Raw genomic sequence first — 22,709 nt, 5'->3', positions numbered from 1 at the left:
GATTTTTATTCTGACCGGAGCAGGAAGCCAAGGTATAACATTTACCAGGAATTAAGGGTTGTACTCGCGAGGAGTCTGTACTTCTTAAACTTTGCTTTTATCTCCAGGTTCTCAACGCTGACCCAGCTCTGGGACCACCGTGGGCATCCTCAAGGGCATCTCCTCCGGCCCCAAGAGTTGCCCTTCTTGGGCCGGCGCCCTCCCCAGCGCCCGGCCTCCGCTTACCAAAGCCGGTGGAATTCATGCTTCTGTTCCTCTGTTGTCGCTAACGCCTTCTTTCTCCTCATAAAGCCTAGTAATTCCCGGATCTCCCTCTCGCAGGAGGCCAGGAGCGGGTTTTTAGCGTCCAATGGCCCGTAAAACACGGCGAGGGGCAACGAGGTCTCCTGGCAGGTCGAGCGAGACGGTGGGCTCTGGGAGCTCGCCTTCGACTCCAGGGGCGACTTGGAGAGCGCGTTCGAGGTCGGGGGCGGGGTCGGCGGCGGTCCTGGCGGGGACACAGATGTGGGAGACAGGTCGAGGGGAGAGGTCGAGGGGGTGCCTGGCGCCGCCATATTGACGAGACCCTGGCCGGCCAGAAGTGTGTGTACACGCGGTTGCCTGGCGACGGTCTCGCGGCAACCAGACCTCCCGCGCGCTTTCGGGAAAACGCAGCGGCCCCTGGAGGGCAAAGGAAGAGAGAACCGGGTCTGGAAAGAAACGATGCTTCTGGGGACTCTTGTGCCCTCTTGTTCACTGGCACGGCTCTGTGAGACAAGAACAGAGAGAAGGTTTCGGACAGAGAGCCAACAGATGGTAGAGCCAAAACGATAACAAATTCAGACTACACTCATTTTCCATTTCAACCACTTAATGGTGATAATGATCATTAACATGTGCCGGGCATCATTCTAAGCGTTTGAACCATAATCTCATTTAGTCATGGTAACAGCTTTACCACTCGGGGTATTATGAGTACTTCCATTTCACAGTTTAAGAAACCAAATTCTGATTTTGGAACCAATTACTGATTTTGGTCAGAGTAAACTGTAGTGTCAGGGACCAGATGCCAGCCTTGTGACTCCAAAGCCTGTGCTCAAAATGAAAAAGCTTCTACTGGCCATTCTCAAAACAACGAAGCTTATCAATCGAATCGAAAATGCGAAAATATCTGACAACCAGTTTAAGAATCAAGTACTTGCAAAAGATCCATTCTCTTCCCTCTATCTGTACCCTGAGGTAATTGTGGAAATGATGTCTGTGCCTAACAATTAGGATTACATTATATTATTCATATGTATTTCATCCTTATTCTAATTATCACTATATTCTAAATTAATAAGCATTTCACTCAGCATTAATGCATACTAGCAGTTTGAAGTGTTAATTCTCAAAATACTTTTGCATTTTAAGCTGGGATTTTTTTTAATTTTTTAAAAAACTTATTTATTTTTGAGAGAGAGAATGGGGGAGGGGCAGAGAGAGAGGGAGATACCAAATCCAAAGCAGGCTCCAGGCTCTGAGCTGTCAGCACAGAGCCCAACGCCCTGTTTGAACTCACAGACCACAAGAACTCATGGACCACGGGATCATCATGTGAGCCAAAGTGGCCTCTGAACCAAAGTTGGACTCTTAACCAACTGAGCCACTGAGGCACCCTTTTGAATAGAAGAGACCTGCCTCTGATGGGGAAACTACAGGCCTTAAGGAAAATATTTGGGACCAAAAGAAGTTCTTCTTTCCCTGAATATTATGGGCAACAGTAAGTCTACTATTTATTTACTTAAAAGTATAAGTTTCTAACTAAAAGGGAACCTACTTGCTTTATAAATTATGCAATACCAAAAATTATCTAAGAGAAGAACCAGAAATATTTGATGTCTTATAAAAATAGGTCTTTAATACTGGAAAGTGTTACTGGTTCTGTCACACATAAGAATAAATAAAGACAGTGACCCTAACACCCTGTGAGCCCAGTTTCCCACTTAAGATTAAGAAGCTTATTGGACCACAGGCTGATTTCTTTCAGGTCTGACCTAATTTCTTGCAGGCTCTGTGGGCCTGTGCTAATTTATGAGGCTGGCCTAGTATGTCATGTGTACTGTACTCTAATATTCTTTGAAGGAAAATGATGATGATTTTGCTCTTCAAGACAGGTAATTATGACCCACGAACCTTCTCGGCAGGCAATGAGTTGCCCTGACACCTCACTGTAGGAGTTCAGTTCTCCAGTCAAAACCTAGAAATCATTCTCTGATTAAGATTCTATCTTGTCTCAAGACAGATACCATATGGTTTCACTCTTATGTGGATCCTGAGAAACTTAACAGAAACCCATGGGGGAGGGGAAGGAAAAAAAAAAAAAAAAGAGGTTAGAGTGGGAGAGAGCCAAAGCATAACAGACTGTTAAAAACTGAGAACAAACTGAGGGTTGATGGAGGGTGGGAGGGAGGGGAGGGTGGGTGATGGGTATTGAGGAGGGCACCTTTTGGGATGAGCACTGGGTGTTGTATGGAAACCAATTTGACAATAAATTTCATATAATAAAAAAAAAAAAAAAGATTCTATCTTGTCTCTAAGTGAGCAGTAAAAATGTTAAGACTTTAAAGAATTTAGGCCTAACGAAGTAATTCATTCTTGGAGCGTTTACAAAAAGTATTCATAGATCTTTTATTTTAAAATATCAGCTTGGTAAATTCTTTCTCTTCTCATCTTTTCCTTGTTCTCACATAACAGACTTGTCTACTTCAGATCAAAAGCTGATGTAATTTACCACTGAGCACAACCTATTATATTCATGAAAGTGAAACCACGGGATAAAATTAAATTAGAATGGTCAGAGAGGAGCAAGGAAAGGAAAAATAAAACAGATCAAGTGGGCTTTTTCCCCTCTGATCTGTTTGCTCTCACAAACAACCTTACGAGCAGTGCAAGCACTTACATTTCAAAGTCACTGGTAAAAGAAAATGTGACTTATTAAATTCAAATACTCGAATTATGTATCTTAGTCAGAGCCTTACATCTTAGTCATTTTCCTCCTTGCAAACACTAAGTTGACAATGCTTAACTTTCAGTAGTTTTTAAAAGCTTGTCGGAATATTTAAATGGCTGATGTACTCTGAATCATCATCGTGCTAAGATGGAAGTTTCCATTTTGTTCAGTTTAAATTATATTCGAAGCATTTCTTAACATATTTGAGGTGTTATCTTTCTTGTAATGAGATGCATCTATTAGAATATCTTTTCTATTCCCTTGTCACTTCGCTTTATTCTTTCCACTCTAGTCAAAGAATGGAGCTCTGCAACTATTGTGTCTGGCAGGGCTAAATAATGTAAATAGCTTCCTTATAAATAATGTAAATTGCTGCTTCCTTATAATTAGTGTCTTTGTAGGCTGCAGGGATCCTTTTTGCTCATTCCAAAGTCTTTATCATCCAAAGTTACTGTTAGAGAAGGAATAAATAAGGTTAGTACTCTTTCTATTCCTAATTTAGCCGTTAATCATTTGGACTATCCCAAATATGTACATGTATAATGGTCTTTAAAAAAAAAAAAAAAGCACAAAGATCCCCTTTTCCCACCTCATCCCACTTTTTAAAAAACTTCTCCACCATTGCATTTAGTCAAATTCAACAATTTCTTTAGTGTGTCATACAATGCATAGGTTAACCCACACATTCCTTATAAGAAGCAGATGACACACAACTAATCATGATGAAAAGGCATGTTCTAAAATGTGCTGTGATAAAGGTTTAAAACATGCTGTAGGAGTCCCAAGGTGAAGCTTGGAACTGGAGAAAGAACAGACGATTCCAGCGAAGATGATATTTTAGCCCCTGGATTGTCACTGCTCCTTATTAACAGAAAACCCCTTGCAACAGAGATTTGCCTATTTACTGTGATAACCCAGCATTCAAGCCTGGAGCCTGGCATGGAGTATGGCTTAATAAATCTTTGTTGGAATGAGTAAATGGAAAAAAAATGGAAGAAAATAAGATGGAGAATATTTAAAAGGATAACACTGATTGAGAGGAAAGCCTGAGTAAGGTACAAAGTTATAAACATACACCGCAAGTTAAATAGATCGTCTGTCTAATGTAGTGAATAGAGACTACAGTAGACCCAGAGACAAAGATGAAGCAGAAAGAGAAGTGTGATCAAATACAGTGGGTAGTTGGAAGGTGTGCTAAGAAATTTTGACTTAATTCTGTGTTCAGTGGGAAGTCTTGATTAGAAAAACAGTATAATTAAAAACAGTAGGGATTAGGGGCACCTAAGTGGCTCAGTTGGCTAAGTGTCTGACTCTTGATTTCAGCTCAGGTCATGATCTCATGGTTGATGATTTTGAGCCCTGTGTCGGGCTCTGCACTGACAGCACGGAGCCTACTTGGGATTCTCTGTCTGCCTCTCCCCTGCTTCCTTCCTCCTCTCTCTCTACCAAAAATAAGTAAGCATTAAAAAAAAAAAAAAAAAAAGTAGGGATTAAAAGCCCAAATTCTAGAGCCAGAAAGCATAGTTTGAGTCCCATTTCTTCCAAGTTGCTGAATTTCACTATGCTGTGGTTTCCTCATCTGTAAGATGGGGTGAAATAATACTAGTTAACTCATAGTTTTTTTAGTATAGAATTATATGAGTTAATATGTGTAATATCCATAAAACAGTGCCTGGCACATAATAAGTGCTATAAAAATGTTTGCTAATATAATTACTCACTTGGGAACCATCAGAAATTCTTAAACAGAGAAGAATACAATCCAGTCTGTATTTTATGTATTTTAGAAGTGAAACTATTACCACAGACAGAAGATGGATGGGAGTAAAGAAGGTTATATCTGATCTCAGCTGCACAGATCATTGTAATGTTTATATTCCATCAACCATGAGACAGAAGTAGCCAAACTAAAACCACGGATAGACACTGAGGCAAAATCAGTAGGAAACCAGCTTTTTTTTTTTTTTTAATTTTTTTTTTTTTCAACGTTTATTTATTTTTGGGACAGAGAGAGACAGAGCATGAACGGGGGAGGGGCAGAGAGAGAGGGAGACACAGAATCGGAAACAGGCTCCAGGCTCTGAGCCATCAGCCCAGAGCCTGACGCGGGGCTCGAACTCACGGACTGCAAGATCGTGACCTGGCTGAAGTCGGACGCTTAACCGACTGCGCCACCCAGGCGCCCCAGGAAACCAGCTTTTAATCAATACAGCAAAAGGAGAGTCATGGAGTAATATGTAATTTACATAATAATTATATATAATATATATGTACTTTATGTAATATATATAAAATAGCTGTAAAAAGGTAGAATAAATTCTAACATGTATTTATTATTCTAACAGGTGATATATTTATGGTCTTGGAATAAAGCCTTTCTTAAAAAGTACAAAAGTAAGAGACAGAATGGAAAATACTGATGAACTTGAATACATTAAGATAAATTTTTAGAAGGGTGAAAGCACAACAAAAGTGGAAAAGCCACACCCTGGAAAAATATATTTGTAATGCATAACCTACTGTGTGAACAAAATATTGATAAATATCAACAGCAGGTTCAGATAAAGATCCTTCTTGGGGAGATTAAACAGGTTTCCTTATTACAGGCTACCAATGGAAGCCAGTGTAGTCAAGACATACAACAAAGAAATCAGCAACATTATCCAGGACAGATGGGAATATCCATTTCCAAAATCTAAAATCTTCACCTGTGATACCCAGTTCTGGATGGTAATATTCCTGCATCTTCCAAGTCTTTGATGCTTGAACAAGTATCGTCAATTCTTCTGGATTGCAGTATTGCTTCCAATTTAACACTGGTGTAGACAGGTTCAGATACTTCTGCCTGGCCCTTCCACCCATAACAACTCGAATGTCACAGGCTAGGGCTCTGCTACATACTTAATCTCTTCAAGGGTTGAGATCTGGAAACTAGATGAGGGCCCATAATTTTCCATTGCAGCAACTTATATCATATTTTTGCTTACTGTTTCTTGAATTTTCTGATTATACCTAGTAAGCAACGTTTTTGTTGCCTTCTCATTCAACTTGCCCCTGTGAAACCATGATCCATTAGCCAACACCAGATACCCTGTAGGTAAAGGCACTTTGGTTGTCACCCTGGCCTGCCTATCCATTATGGTAATGACCTCAACAGCCTTTGTTAACTGCTACCACCTGGCCTTTGCCATTCTGGAATTGCATCATCCCCACTAATATTATGATGCTAGATTTCATGGCAGAACCCTCTATTTATTAACCCTGGCCTACAGAAGACAGAAACTATTAAGCTTCTCCAAAGATCCTGGCACTCCCACATCACTGCATTCTTTACATCCTCAGTGAAGGGAATATTCCCTGACCATTCCAAGAACATAACCAGCTGCTGGGTTCCCAGGACATATAAAATAAATTCATTCTAACATTCCCACCTCTCTGAACTTTCTGTTCGTTTCTTCAATATTATGCCAAGGAAGTTCTGTCATCTTTACTTCATTTGATGTAGAACGATATCAGATCCACACTTTAAGAAGCCAACCTGTTGGGGTGCCTGGGTGGCTCAGTCCGTTGAGGGTCCGACTCTTGGTTTCAGCTCAGGTCATGATCTCATGGTTTGTGGGATCGAGCCCTGTGTAGAGCCCCATGATGGGCTCCGTGCTGATGCTGGGGAGCCTGCTTAAGATTTTCTCTCTCCCTCTCTCTGTCCCTCCCCCATTCATACTCGCTCTCTCTCTGTCACTGTCAAAAGAAATAAATAAACTTGAAAAAAGCCATCCTGTTAAATTATTGGGATTCCTGAATTATGGCTAAGTACCCTCATATTAATGAATTCTACTCCATTCAGCTGTGTATTCTGTCCCCCTGGTCTAACATACTCAAGATACACTCCTATACACATTCACCAGTCCCAGCTAACATCTATTAGCCAGATCCTGAAATTCCTTTGGCATGTGGGCTATTTCTTCCCAGACCAGAGCTTGTACTTTCCTGCTCAGGCTATGCTGAAACCTGACTTTGTTTTTCAGCCAGGAGGTAATGAGGGTGTTGGGGCATATCTTGAAGAAAACAAGAATCATCTTGAAAGGCACCTGCTTCAGATTAGGTTATTGCATGTTCCTCCAGGCAAGCAGAGACTGTTTTTCTGAGGCAAGTGGTTAGGGGCTATATCTGCCAGCCTGGAAAGCTCAGAGTAATCCAGGAGCTCAAAACTCTTACGCTTGTCTACCTAAATATCTTCATTTCAAATCTCTGGGCCCCATTCTTTTCTTGGAATCTTTGCTGTATGATCAGACCCTTGGCCTGATTTTGAGCAAAGTTTACCTGCCATTGCCCTGAACTGTGATAAAGGCACTCTGACTTTCAGAGCATGACTTAAGTTGTCAAATAACTGCACTAAGACTATAGACAGAGAAAGTGTGTGTGTGTGTGTGTGTGTAAAATTTTTTGCAAGACTTTTAATGCCTATAAAAGAAGCCACATCACAATCATTTTAATTAATATTGCCCCCATACTGACCAAACACGATAGCTATTTGATCTCCCAAAACCTTGTTGTATCTGCACCTCATCACAATTAAACTATGGGTGAAATCACCGCATGCCGAGGATTATTACCACACCACCTACCACTGCAATTGGCTCCCTATTGCTTTCAGACAGCGGGCAATTCAACTCTAAAATCCCATCCTAAGGAGCCACTTTTTATAGCTCACTCCTTCTATGTTAACCTGGCTTTCCTAGAAAACAGAGTTTGAGGCAAAAGCTTAAGTGCTAGTACTTTATTTGGTAGTGCAATTCCCTGAGGCAAGAATGAAGGAAATGGGAAGTCAGACAGGGACTGTAATGATTAATTTTTCTGTGTCCACTTGACTGGGCTAAAGGATGCCCAGACAGCTAGCAAAATATTATTTCTAGGTGTGTCTGTGAGGGTGCTTCTGGAAAATATTTGATAGAGTGAGTAAAGAAGATCATCTCCCCAATGTGGATGGGCAACCACTAGTCCACTGAGGGTCCAAATAAGACAAAAAAAAAAAAAAAAAGAAAAAGAAACAGAGAAAGGGTCAATTTGCTTTCTCTGCTGGAGCTGGGACATCCAAGTTCTCCTGCCTTGGACATCAGCACTTCTGGTTCTCAGACCTTTGGAATTTAAATGACTGGCAACTCTGGTTCTCAGGCCTTTAGATTTGGACTAAATTACACCACTGGCTTCCCTGGCTCTCTCATTTACAGATGGCAGATCATGGAACATCCATAATCATGTGATACCAATATACATCTTATTGGTCCTATTTCTCTGGAGAACCCTGATTAATACAAGTACTAAGATACTACTAAGGTACTAAGATATGTTACTTCTGTATAAATACCTGACACTGTGGAAGTGGCCTTGTATCTGAGTTATGGGTAGAGGCTGGAAGACTTTCGAGGTGCATGCTAGAAAAAGTCTATATCACTGTGAATGGACTGTTAGGAGAAATTCTAGTGAGCACTCAGAAAGAATAGAGGAGAGCTGTACAGAAAGTGTCAATCTTTTTAGAAAATACCTAAGTAGCCCTGAACAGAATTTTTGTAGAAATATGGACGGTAAAACCATTTGATGAGGCCTGAGATGGAAATGAGGAACATGTTATTGGACAGTGGAGGAATTGCCATCTTGTTATAAAGTGGCAAAGAACCTGGATGAATTGTCTTCATATTCTAATGTTTTGTGGAAGATAAAATTTGTGAATGATGAAATCAGATATTTAACTGAGTCTATTTCTAAGCAAAGTGTTGAAGGTGCAGCTTGGCTCCTCCTGACTGCTTGTAATAAAATGTGAGAAGAGAGAAATGACTTAAGGATGGAATTGTCAAGCAAAAAGGAAACAAAACTTAAAGATTTGGGAGATTCTCAGCCTGTTCATATTGCAAAAGAAAAAAAAATGAGAATTCTGTTTGGAAGGAGGACACTAAGAGTGCAGCCAAGTAACCATTTGATAAAATTAGTATGAACCAGCCATCTCAACAATAGGCAGGAGCTAGTGTCAAGACAATGAAAGAATGACCCCAAAGGCAATTCATAGACCATCAGGGCTGGGACTACTATCACAGACCCAGAGGGCAAGGGCCAGGGGCCAGAGTGGTACCCAGATCCCCATCACATCACAGGCTCCTTAAAAGCCTCAGGGGAAGCTCCAGTAGGCAAGCAGCAAACATTGGTGATATCTGTGACACACCCTCTCTGCCAGCATGCAGAATGCACAGGTCCAGGACATATAGATGCCTCCGCACAGATTTCAAAGAACGGAACTTCTGGAAGAGCCACAGTCCTGGGAACCCCAGCCCAGAAGAGATGCCAGCCCAGGGCAGAGAACCACCTTCGGAGAGTCACTGTGGGGCTGGATCATTGGACTGTTGGGCCGATGTTGCCTCCTTGGTGGGCTTGGTAGACAGACTATCAAACCAAAGAGGATTATTCTACAGGCTTAAGGTTTAATGTTATTGGCCCCATTAGGCTTCTGGACTTAACTAGGACCTGTCACTCCTATGTTATTACCTATTTCTCCCTTTTGGAAAGAAAATGTCTACCCTATGCCTTTCCCACCATTGTATTTTGAAGCATATTACATGTTTGGTTTCACAGGTTCAGAGCAAGAGAGGAATTTGCCTCGGGATGAATCTTACCTTTGGTTTCACTCATATCTGATTTAGATGATATTTAGATGAGACTTTACATGTAGGCTTTGAAGTTGGTGCTGGAACAAGTTAAGATTTGGGGGGCTATTGGGAAGGAATGAATGTATTTTGCATATGATAAGGACATGAGTTGGGTGGGGGCAGGAATGGAATGCCATAGACTGAATGTTTGTGATCCCCCTACCCAAAAAAGTTTATATGTTAAATCCTAAAATCTAATGTGATGGTATTTGGAGGTGGCGACTTTGGCAATTGAGATCTTGAGAATGGAGCCCTCATGAATGGGATTCATGCCCTTATAAAGGAGAACCCAGAGAGCTCCCTCTAACCATCTGCTATGTGAAGACACAGCAAGAAGACCACTATCTATGAAGTAGGAAATGGACTCTCACCAGACACTGAATCTGCCAGTGATTTTATCATAGACTTCCAGGCTCTAGAACTGTGAGAACTAAAGTTATGCTGTTTAAGACATGCAATTTATGGTATTTTTGTTATAGCAGCCCAAAAAGACTAAGACGAGGACAGATGGAAAGGAAACACAATGCTGGCCAATGAATCATAAAGAAACACATAGCCAGTTGCTCAGCCATGTGGGCTATCTCCCAACAGGCTATATAAATTTTTATATTTCATATATTGGAATAGTCTATGAGAAGGAGAGGTAAAGAGAAAATGTACCTGTTCTTTTCTTCCTGTCTTCTGTACCCCATTGGTCAAGACTCATCTGTGTACTTCCAGGTTGAACCACCTGGCCCCATAAGCAGCTGCTGGGGATACTGAATCTCATACCTTGTGATATAGTGTGTGATCCTACTTCAAAAGTGGTAAAAGGAGCCAGAAACTTCAGATGGTAGCTTCAGGTGATGGCAACAGGCAGGCAGGCATGAAGTCGGTCACCACAGCAGCTGCTGGAAGACAGCAAGTGGTTGAGGATCCAGTAGCCTGGTGAAGACAGAGAAATCCAAAGCAGCACATACAGTGTGTCCAAGACACAAATTCTCTTGAATGCCAATGCTAGCAACACCCTAAGGAAAGCAGAGGAGCAACATGGAAGGAGCCTGGATCCCCAACGCTGTGAAGTCACAGTACCAGTCCTGGACCATCCACACCCAGATTATTATGTGAGATGAAAATAAACTCCATCTTGTTTAAAGGACTGGTATTGAGGGTCTTTGTAGGAGTAGCCAAAACCATATGTCTCAGAAATTTCATGTCTTCATATCAGCTTAGATAATCATGTACAGGATGTATAAAGATACACATACAGACATATACAGAATGTAGAGCAGATATTCATTCATTAAATTCTTGTAATAGCAAAGCATTAAACACAACATAAATGTGCATTAATAGAAGTAGATAGGGGCGCCTGGGTGGCGCAGTCGGTTAAGCGTCCGACTTCAGCCAGGTCACGATCTCGCGGTCCGTGAGTTCGAGCCCCGCGTCGGGCTCTGGGCTGATGGCTCAGAGCCTGGAGCCTGTTTCCGATTCTGTGTCTCCCTCTCTCTCTGCCCCTCCCCCATTCATGCTCCTCCCTCTCTCTCTGCCCCTCCCCCATTCATGCTCTGTCTCAAAAATAAATAAAATGTTAAAAAAAAAATTAAAAAAAAAAAAAAATAGAAGTAGATAAGCCATAATTTATCTATAATATTAAATACCAATCAACATCCTAAAAATATATAGTACATTTTGTACACTTTGACATGAAAATATATTTTACATTTTTTTTATTTTTAAAAAAATATAGAATGATATGAACAGTATGCTAACATTTATCTCTAAGAAGGTACCATAAAATGATACTGTAACATTTGTATTTATATGTGTGTCTCTATATATTATGAGAAAGTGGGGAGAAAGAAGTTCTGAAAGAATACTCAATAAATGGTTCACAGTGGTTACATACGTGAAGGAACTGAAATGGAAATTAGGGAATCAAATGAGATTTTAGACTTGTCTGTCATGTTTTTACTTCTTTAACAAAGAAAGACCTTCCTGTATTATTTATGCAGCTAGAAGTTCATTTAAAAATGTAAAACTACAGAGGTGCCTGGGTGGCTCATTCAGTTAAGCCTCCGACTTTGGCTAAGGTAATGATCTCTCATGGCTGTGAGTATGAGCCCTGCATCAGGAGGCCTGCTTTGGATTCTGTGTCTACCCCTGCCCCACTCACACTCTGTGTCTATCTCTCAAAAATATATAAACATTGAAAAAAATTTTATGTAAAATTATGAATCATTTATTTTCCTAGAAAGATAGGATTACAAGAATCTCTGTTTTGTGTTCTTTTCTATACATTCCAACCTTTATACCGTGAATATGTATTATTTTCATTGTAAAAAACTAATACTTTTTAAACTAAAGCATGAAGATACATATTCACAATAACAGTACTACAAATTAAAAATAGAAATTCCATAATCCCTAACTAGACAGAATTTCCACTAACTGCATCATTTGGAGGGGGAAGTATCTAGAAGCCCATTCTTGGACTATGTACTATTTTTCTTTTGAGAGAGAGAGAGAGAGTGCACTAGTGGGAGAGGGGCAGTGAGAGAGAGGAAGAGAGAGAGAATCCCAAGCAGGTTCCACACTGCCAGCGCAGAGCCTCATGCGGGGCTCAAACTCACAAACTGCAAGATCATGACTCAAGCCAAAGTTGGACGCTTAACCAACTGAGCCACCCAGGCACCCCTAGACTATATACTATTTGCTTCATATACTGAATCTCAGAAAAGGCAGATGTTTTTGATTCATTCATTCATTTCTAAGACTGAACTCTAAGACTGAACTCCAAGACTTAGGGTCCAAATGGACCATCTAAAAAGACACATTTTCCTTAACTCCATGTCCTATCTCTCCTATCTCTCTTTACTATTCCCTCCACCACCAACTTTCTTCATTAAACACAGATTCGAACACTAGGATTCCTAGCTTACTATGAGACGGGAAGTAAAGGGGAATACGCAAAGATACATCGTGACCCCAAAAGCTGGCTCCCCTATGGAAAAGCTTAAGAAGAATGGAGATTGGAAGAGCACTGTGAGGAGGCCTTCCTTGGGATCAGGTATGTCATGTAATACACTGTTCAAAGAAAAGCTGAAATTTTATCTTTTTGGATTGGTCATAAAACCACAGACTAATGGTTTCCAAACCTTGTTACCATAATACAAGGTAAGAAATACAAAGAGCATGATGATCATACTTTTAATTTTGTTCTTATCAGGAGGCTGAATTTTACATTCCTTTAGTTGTATCTGTTACCAGATTGACATAAAAACTCAACCCTGCAAGGTCCTAGAGCTTTTGGACTATTACATTTCTCCCTGCTTGAAAACTAGCCAATTCTTTTCTGAGTTCATATCTTCCTTGTAGTACCTTGGCAAATACAATCAGTAGCAACCAGCACATGTTTTTTGTTTCCAAACCCTTCACCTAAAACCCCAAGTTTATTCACTATATGCTATCAAGTTAATGCAAATAAGTTTTATCAAATATTCCATCATTACATAACATGAGTCTCCATCTTTATAGGCTCTAATCACAGTTTCTTTGCTGCCCACTCTTCAGTTCTGTAGCCAGGGCTACACATTTTAAGTTTTTATTGCAGCAATACCCCAATGCCAGTACAAAACACTACATTGGTCTCTTTAGACTAAGGTATGCTAAGGTAAAAAAACAATCGCACATCCCCATAGCATAGAAGAACAAAGTTTTATTCCTCATTCACATGTGTGAATACTGTGGATCAGCTGGGTCTCTGCTGCATGCACCAGCTCCACTTTGGGAATATGGCTGAAGGAACAAGCCATATCTGGAACACTGCAAGCCTCTGGTTAGAGGAGGAAAAATGGTGGAAGAACCATTAAATGGCTCTTAGATCTTCTTCTCTGAGATGGTACCAATTACTGCCAGTCACATTTCATTTTCTAAAACAACTCAGATGGTCAGGGTGCTACGTGGCTCAGTCAGTTAAGCATCTGAGTTCAGCTCAGGTCATGATATTGTGGTTCATGAGTTCAATCCCCACATCAGGCTCTCTGCTGACAGCTCAGAGCCTGGAGCCTGCTTTGGATTCTGTGTCTCCCTCTCTCTCTGCCCCTCCCCTGCTTGCACTGTATCTCTCTCTCAAAAAAAAAAAAATGCACATTAAAAAAATTAAAAAATTAAACAACTCAGACGGTCAATATTGTTCTCAGTGGTGTAAAGAAGTATAATCCTTCTACAGAGAGGAACAGATAATATTTTGAACGATAATTCAATCTACAGGGGTACCTCAAGTTTAATGTAATACAAACTAAATACACATCTTTCTCCCAGTCTACTGCTCTCCTGGTTTCTCTCAGTAAATAACAGATAGTATTAGTGGAGGTCCAGAATTCTCATACTAGAAGAGGATTGGTGTGACAATTAGGTCACAAAAAAAAATGAGCTAAATAACTAGTTTTGAAGCTGCATCTTCTAAGCAAGCACACAGTTTTCATATAGATTGTATGGTCATTTACGTTGGCTTGATGGAGTTGGTTGAAATTATGAATTGACTAAAGTCCCCACGATTTGCCCAGTTGATCCTTTTACTGGATATTACCATTGTAGCTACCCAAACAAGAAACAATGATATCTTTGAGTCTTCAAGCCTCCTTCCAGTCCCAATTTCCTTCAGTCCCGATTTCTAGACCTGCACTGTCCAGTATGGCAGTCACTAACTGCATGTAGCTTTTGAGCACTTAAAGGCAGCTAGTCTGAATTGAGATGTGCTATAAATGTAAAATACACAACAGATTTCAAAGACTTCATAAAGAGAGAACATAAAATATGTCATTTTTATATTGGTGGCACTTTGAAATTTCAATATTTTAAAATATTGGATTAAATCAAGTATATTATTAAAATTAATTTGACTTGTGTCTTTTGAAACTTTTTTAATGTGACTGCTAGGCAGTTGAAAATTACATATATGGCTCTCATTTGTGGCTTGCATTGTATTGCTATTAGACGACACTACCCTAAGTTGTCTTTTCCTCTTCATTTCCACATTTCCAGCCCTAGCTGAGGCCTTCATCTTCTTTCAGTGAGGTCTCTTTGAAAGCCTCCTAACTAGTCTTTCTATCTCCAATATGGCCTCTCTCCAACTGAGTCTTCCAAGTGGCCAGAAAGATCTTTTAAAACGTAAGTCCAATCTGCTAACTCAAACAGCTTGATATTATTATTCCATGGGTCTCCATGGACTTTAATTCTGTAGCTCCATATATAAAGCCTTTCCTGATGATCCACACCCCTGGTTTTTAGTGAGTCAGTTTCCAGATCCTCCACTTTCATATTTTCCACGTATTTATATGCCTTCAAAGGCATCTACAGACAAAGTTCTCTCCCCTCTTTCCCTTTCACCATTGTTCTTATCTTCTTGACAAAAGAAAGGTATCTAGAATCTTACCATGAGGCATTGATGGTACAATTAAACAATTGTTTAATTTAAGCAAGGCACCATGACCACATCCCTACTCATTGTTGGACTTACTGCCAATGCAATATTCACAACATGTATTTTTAAATATGCAAGAAATATAGAATTTTTGGAAATTATTTTATGGAATAAACAAGAAAATTAGAAGACCACTAATTAGCCCATTTCTCATGATCCCCAGCAGCACCAGCACCCCTCCCCAATACACCACACACACACGCACACACACAAACACACACACACACACGCACACACATACCTTCCTAGCTCCAATACAATACACACTTTCCTAGCTTTACTCAAGGCTCAGCTTATCCAGCCATTATCAGCTTTGGGGCTCCTCAGAACATTCTCCTTTACTCTCTTCCCCCAACTAATTACTCACTACAACTCCTGCTTACTTGATGGCATCATAAGAAAAGGTTACTTTTCAGTTTTGCTATATGGGAGTTTCATCTAATTTTCTTCTATTACATGAGCTTTGACTTGCATTGCATTTTATAAAATAACCTCGAAGGAAGATGCAAGCATTTTTTTTCTGTGCAATTTTTATTATCATTATAGTAGTCTTTACCAAGACCTCTTTGCTTTCATTAGTTAAAAAGGTTGTTTTTTCCTCCCCAATTTGCTTCATTATTTTTAAGTGTTGCTAAAAGAATAGTTACAAGCAGTTATTACTTGGGTGTCATTTTTTTTTAATGTTTATTTTTGAGAAAGAGCGAACATGAGTTGAGGAGGGGCAGAGGGAGGGGGGGACAGAGGATCTAAAGCCAGCTCTGTGCTGACAGCAGAGAGCCCGATTGGGGGCTGGAACTCACAAACTGTGAGATTATTTTTTAAACAAAAAATACCAAAGTTTAATTATTGAACTCATATAAGAAGTAAACATGTATGCATATCTTGTACTGTTTAGATTGACAGGTGCTGCATGTTACTGATTCCTTCGTTGTGGTTGCCATAGTGTTGTCACCAAATTCACTGTCAAGGTCACTGTGTGAATGGTTTTAAGGAGTATAGGAGAGTAATTAGGGACATGGGCTTCAGAGTCAGACTGCCTGGCTTTACGACTTGTTAGCTGTGTGACCTTGGAAAATGCATTTCACCTCTCTATGCTCTGTGCACCAGCTTCCTCATCTGTAAAATGGAGTAATAGGAATAACAACTGCCTCATATGGTTGTTGTAAGAATTAAATGAATTAAAACTAGTGAAGTGCCTACAGTGTAAGCCATTGGATTTTTGGACAATAATGCAGAAAAGCAACTGGTAAGGGGACAAGTTCACTTTTTCAAGAGACTAGTTTGTAGAACTCTGCAAAATTACTAGAGAAATCTTAGATTTTTGTTTAACCACTGAAGTACATTTTCAATTTTCATCTCAGTAACAAACCCTCTTAACAGGATCATGACTGAAATGCTAAAATCACCAGGTTCCCTGTCAACAAAAGTTCCATTTTTTCCCAGTTCCTCGCCGCATATGAATTTTTTTCATGTAAGTTTTACACTCATTCACACACACACACACACACACACACACACACACACAGGCACATAGACAAAAGGAAGTGAGATTCTGTTGATTTTACTTACACTTAAGTATGGCAAAATGTTTCAAAGCCCCAAAATTCAAAACATCTTTTCCCCAAATATCTTCAAGTAACTTAATTTCTTAGAACGCAGCTGGCAAACTTTTTCTGTTAAGGCGAGATAGTTAATATTTAAGGCTTTTCAGGTCATAGATCTCTGTTGCCACTACTTAATTCTGCCATTGTAGCCTCAAAGCAGACATAGATAACAGTGAATAAATGAGTATGGTTGTATTCCAACAAAACTTTATTTACAACAAAGGACACTGGGCCAGATATAGTCTGCAGGTCATAGTTTGCCAATTCCATCTTAGATGTTACTCCATATTTACCTTGTGACTTTGATTATCTCTAGTATACAGCAACATACCCATGGTGAGAGAAGAAACTCAGTTTGGAAAGCAATAAGCTACAAAAAATGGCATATGAAGTAGTATACAGGTAAATATAAAGTAGAAGAAAAACAGATGAGAGGCATCTGCAGGTAAGAAATAGATGATACTTCAATTCCCCAAGGTTATAGTTCAGCAGGAAAAACAGATTAAAACAGCATGAGTTGTATTTTCTGCCTCAGTACTTACCTGTATAAATACATACTATATGTGTATATAATGTATAAATACAAATATATACATATTTTATGTGTATATGTGTCAACTCTCAACCAGTCAGAGACACACACATCACTGGTGCAATTCATAAAACTCTGTGCCCCAAATAGCATCATCAGCTCACTTAAACAATACATTCTGATTCCCAGGACTCATCAGTGAATCCCTCATTATCTTCCCTAGAATTCCTCTTTACATATGCCCATATTTCAGGATAAACAGAAACTACGTGTGTTGCAAGAATGTTTTCCCAACATCTTCAGTCCCATCTGAAGAATCATCTGATTCTACTTCGAAAGCTAACAGATACTTTCAAGTTAATCGGTTATATATGAAACTCTAACTCCTTAATTATAATTCCATTAAAGCATAAGAATCGATCACAGTGGGCCTAAATCAAGGTTGTGGCTGAATGAACTGTAAAGTGAAGCTATAATCAGTGAAGAATTAATAGAATGTGATAGTAAGGCTAGGGTTGGGTTTGGGTTTTTGGGTTTTGTTTTGATTTGCTCTGGTTTTGTTGGTGTGTTGATTGTGTATCCCAGGTACTTAGAACAGTACCTGATACTTAGCAGTCACTCTACAAACACTTGTTGAATGAATGAATGAGTGAATGAATGAATGAATGAATGAACAGACACATAGAGCAGGGAAATTTGAGCTACAGAATATTATACAAGCAGTGAAATGCATGTCATTTTCTAATCATTTGGTGCCTTCAACACCTCTTCACAACACCTTGAAAAAAGTCTGTAAATTTCAAACCACCTCTTTGCAAATTGATTTAATGTCACTAAGCTCCACACATTTACAGCCCACGCTTTTTCAGTTGCTAAGTGCACTGGATTGTCACAGTATGTTCCAGGGGCTCCAGATTTCTCTCTCTCAAATGCAAAAGATGTGCTTCTAATTGGAAGCAAAATCCTTGTCTTTCAAATAGACAATCCTTGTCTCTCTAAAGAGAAGAAACAGTACTCTTAGATTTCTATCAGTTCTTATTAAAACTGCTGTCCCAAAGCAAGGGAAAGCTTATGAGCTCCAAAATTCAATAATATTATGTTACAACTTGGAACTCAAAGAAGATTTATAGATTAGTTTTGCATTAATAGCTTCACTTCATTAGGAATAAAAATCATGACATGCTACTGAAAAAATTTATTCCTGATATGCATTGGTAGCTACTATTGAGGAGATGTATTACAAGAGACTAACTTTTCTAAGTCAATCATATAAACAAAATTTAGGTAAGTTTAATACTATGATGAAAAAAAGGGGTAAAAGGCTACATCAAGAAATAAGGAAGAACATTTAAATTTAATACTGTGTGTACACACACACACACACACACACACACACACACACATAAGTTTAAGAAGTATTTATTGAATGAGAATACAATAACAAAGTAGGGAGCAATTGGATATAAAATACAATCTGTAGATCTGAAGAGTTTAGAGACTCATAGGAAAGGTTAGTCATTAATTCAGCAAGTTTTGTTTTAATTTTTTTTAAGTTTTTATGTATTTGAGAGAGAGAGAGAGAGAGAGGGAATGAGTGGGGGATGGGCAGAAGGAGAGAGGGACAGAGGATCTGAAGCAGGCCCTGTGCTGACAGCAGAGAGCCCGATGCAGGCCTAGAACTCACGAACCGTGAGATCATGACCTGAGCCAAAGTCAGACACTTAATCGACTGAACCACCCAGGCACTCCCATTAAACAAGTTTTTATCAGGGTGCTTCTCTGGGTAGTAAATCTTAATGGTTGCACTGTAGCTTTGGATCACTTCAACATATGTCATCAAATTTAAACTTTTACTTTAAGATTTTATTCTGTTATAAGGAGTACACGTGTTGTTGTTAAGATTAAATTATAGAAAAAAAAAGTGACTTTCCGTAACTACCACCACTAGGTGGGGTAACCACTATTACATTATAGGGTATCTTTTCTTGAAATAAGCATTTACGAATACAAATGCCTCTTTTAAAAACAAAAATGGTATCATACTATGCACAGGGTCAGTATAGCATACTGCTTGAGAGCATAGGCTTTAAGCAATATCACCTCAATTCAAATCCCAGCTCTACCACTAAGTTAACTTTCACAAGTTACTATAGATCTTAATACCAAAATTTTCTAATCTTTAAAATGGAAACAATATTAGTACATATGCCATACTATTATTACCAAAGTGAATACTCATAATCACTTAAGACAGAGCCTGGACGAACCCAACCAATGTTAGTTATTATTATGCAATTTGTGCTTTTATTCAAGATTATATTGTGGACCTCCTTCCTCTCTTTCATTTTTTTGTTTTTTTTTTTTTTTGGAAGGAGCAAACAGTACCATGGTACAGATTTATTGTAATCCATGTCATACATTCTTGTTATTATATGTACAGATTGCTCCGAGGTACTCACAAAGAATGCTGCAAATGATATCTTTGTGCCTGTACTTAATACTTCCAAAGAATAAATGCCTCGAAAAGAAGTGGATGGATCAGAAAGGATAAATATTTTAAAGTGTATTTGAGATATTTCTGAGTTTCCTTCCAAAATATGGCAACTTATATTCGCACCATAACATACGAAGGTGATCTTTTCTCTATGTGGATTGTGTGTGTGTGTGTGTGTGTGTGTGTGTGTGTGTGTGTGTGTGTTTCATATTTGGGCTTTTAATAACCCAGATTTGTTTTGTGTTTCATGTTTTAATAACCCAGATTTTTTTGTATGATACAAGGTAGAAATCTAACTTTATTTTTGTTGAGTAGACAATTGTTCCATTACCATTTACTGGGTAGTGTATCCATTCCCAATTTATTTGAGATGACATTCTTATTACATACTTAATCTCCATATGTACATCGTTCAGTTTCTATTCGCTATTTTTTTCTATTGAAAAAATTGTCTTGGGGCCCCTGGATGGCTCAGTCAAACACCTAGCTCTTGATTTCAGCTCAGGTCATGATTTAATGGTTGGTGGGATCAAGCCCCATATCAGGCTCTGTGCTGGCAGCACTGAACCTGCTTGAGATTCTCTCTCTCTCTCCCTCTCTCTCTGTGTCCCCACCCCGCACTTGTGCTCTCTCTCTCTCTCTCCCTGTCTCAAAATAAATATATAAACTTAAAAAAAAAAAAGAAACACTTGTCTTTCTCTGACAGTATCATATTACTTCAGTTGTTACTATAATGTAGTATCTATCAGTATCTGTTAATTTTATGTTCTTTTTAAAACTTATTCTTGTACTCTTACTGTTGCAGATTATGGTAGAGATAGCCAGATGACCACTAAAAACTCATGGTTTCCTTTCATAACGTAGCACTGTTGCTGGAGAGAAGCTTCAGCAGCTTCAGCACATGTAGGCAGGGCCCTGTGACTAATTTTCACCAATGGAATGTGAGCAAATACAATGAATGTCATTTTTAGGTCAAAGTGATGGGGAAGCAGGTATGCCTTCTTCATGGTCATTGTCCCTATCCAAGGACTCCAGGACCTAATAGGAGGCCAGAACCATAGAATGAAAGATGCCTGGCTTCCAGAATGATCTTAGGGAAGTCAGCCTGACCAGGAACTCCTGCACTGACTGAGAGTAACAAATAAACCGTTTATTGTAATAAGCCAGTAAGGTTTAGGGTTTTTCTATTACCTCAGCTAATATACACATGATGGATTATAAATAGCATTTTTTAAAAATTCAATTAAGATTTTAATTGGGATCACATTTTATTTATAGATTAAGTTAAAGAGAATTGACAACTCAATATCGACTTTTCACATCTAGGAGAAATCACATCTTTGCATTTATTCCAGGCTTCTTTTGTAGCCTTCAATAAAGCTTTGTTGTTTTCTTTATGCAGATCCTAAATATTTCTTAGTAAGTTTATTTCTATATGTTTTTATATTTTTGTTGTAGTGTGGCTGCAATCTTTTTCTACTACATTTTTTGTTTGACTATTGCTTGTACATAAACAGAATGCTTGCTTTTATAGGATTATCTTTTATCATTGTTTATCACACAGAATCTTGTTTGTGTCATTGGCTCATTGGTTTCATTTCTTGCATTATTTCTAGCAAACAGTTTTACCTCTTCCTTCCCTACATTGGCACTTTTTTTTTTTTTTTTTTTGCGCGTTAGCTAAGTCCTTGGAAATAATATTGAAAAATAGCAGTGATAGCTGTTTTGCCTGCTTTTCCTTTTAAATAAAACTCTTTAGTAGTTATCCATTAAATATAATGTTTCATAGTGATTTGATAAGTGCTTTTTATCAAGTTATGGAAATCTCCATCAATTATTACCTTTAAAAAAGGTATTTTTGTTGTTGTTGCTATTGTTAAGTCAGATGGATCTTAAATTTTATCCAAATGCCTTTCCTCTCGCTGTTTAATTTATTGTTTTCTTTAATACAACATATCATATTAATATATTTCCTAAATATTAAAACACATTTTAATTTTATGTAACTCCTTCTTGGCCATTGTATATAGCCTTAATGTGTTCAGCTATTTATGTAATATCTTTGTGCAGACTTTCTTTTTTTTTAAGTTTATTTATTTATTTTGAGTTTATTATTTATATTTGAGAGAGAGAGAACAGGAGAGGGGCAGAGAGAGAGAGGGGGGGAGAGAGAATTCCAAGCAGGCTCTGTGCTGTCAGCACAGAGACTGACACAGGCTCGATCTCACCAACCATGAGATCATGACCTGAGCCCAAATCAAAAGTCAGACACTTAACTGACTGAGCCACCCAGGTGCCCCTCCTTGTGCACACTTTTATATCAGAGATTGGCTAATAGGAGTGTGTCTGTATGTGTGTGTGCGTGTGTGTGTGTGTACAACCTTTGCCTAGTTTTCTCATCAGGAATATTCTACCCCATAGAGCAAAGTTCAAAAATTTCATTTTTTTTCTATGTTCTATAAAGTTTAGTATGATATCTCTTTTCTGAATATTTGAAAAACTCACTTGTCAAATCAACTGAGGGGAACGTCATTTGGTGACGAAAGATTCTTGCTCATTTTCCACTTTTTTGTACAATTATTGAACTATGCAAGTTTCTTTATCTCTTCTTGAATTTTTAAAATATTTTTACTTCCCTATAAAACTATATATTTCATTTTTCCAAAGCTTTTTTTCTAAATTTGTACATAATATTCTCTTTTAATTTTTTAAAGTTTCTTCCACCTCTGCAGCCTTGTCTGTCTCCTTGTACATTTTCAATACTGCTTATCTGAATCTTTTCTTTTTCATATTGGATAGGCTAAGGCTTGTCTATTTGAATTGGTTGTTTCAAAAAATCGGCTTTTATTCCACAAGTCTAAAAAGTATGAAAACACTATAGGAAAAATTGTGTATTTTTTTTCTCAGTCAGATTAAAATTTTTATACATTGCTTTAAATTTAGTGGTGT

General features: G+C 38.6%; 1 protein-coding gene across 3 annotated transcripts in view; it reads right to left on the bottom strand.

Moving 5' to 3' along the window:
• Positions 1–1,427, bottom strand: part of CFAP54 (cilia and flagella associated protein 54) — a 291,595-nt gene extending 290,168 nt beyond the window's left edge. For 2 of the 3 annotated variants that reach the window (XM_045463270.1, XM_045463272.1), the window contains exon 1: positions 226–1,425. In XM_045463270.1, the coding sequence (XP_045319226.1) occupies positions 226–554 (329 nt within the window). In that variant the 5' untranslated portion in view covers positions 555–1,425. Of the gene's footprint in view, positions 1–225 lie in introns of all 3 variants that reach the window. The other variant, XM_045463273.1, reaches the window with a different exon arrangement.
• Positions 1,428–22,709: the final 21,282 nt, after the last annotated feature.

Source organism: Leopardus geoffroyi, chromosome B4 (assembly GCF_018350155.1).
Source record: "Leopardus geoffroyi isolate Oge1 chromosome B4, O.geoffroyi_Oge1_pat1.0, whole genome shotgun sequence".
Classification (NCBI taxonomy): domain Eukaryota; kingdom Metazoa; phylum Chordata; class Mammalia; order Carnivora; family Felidae; genus Leopardus; species Leopardus geoffroyi.
Note: the sequence above shows the minus strand (reverse complement) of the source record. Positions and strands in the feature narration are given on the sequence as shown.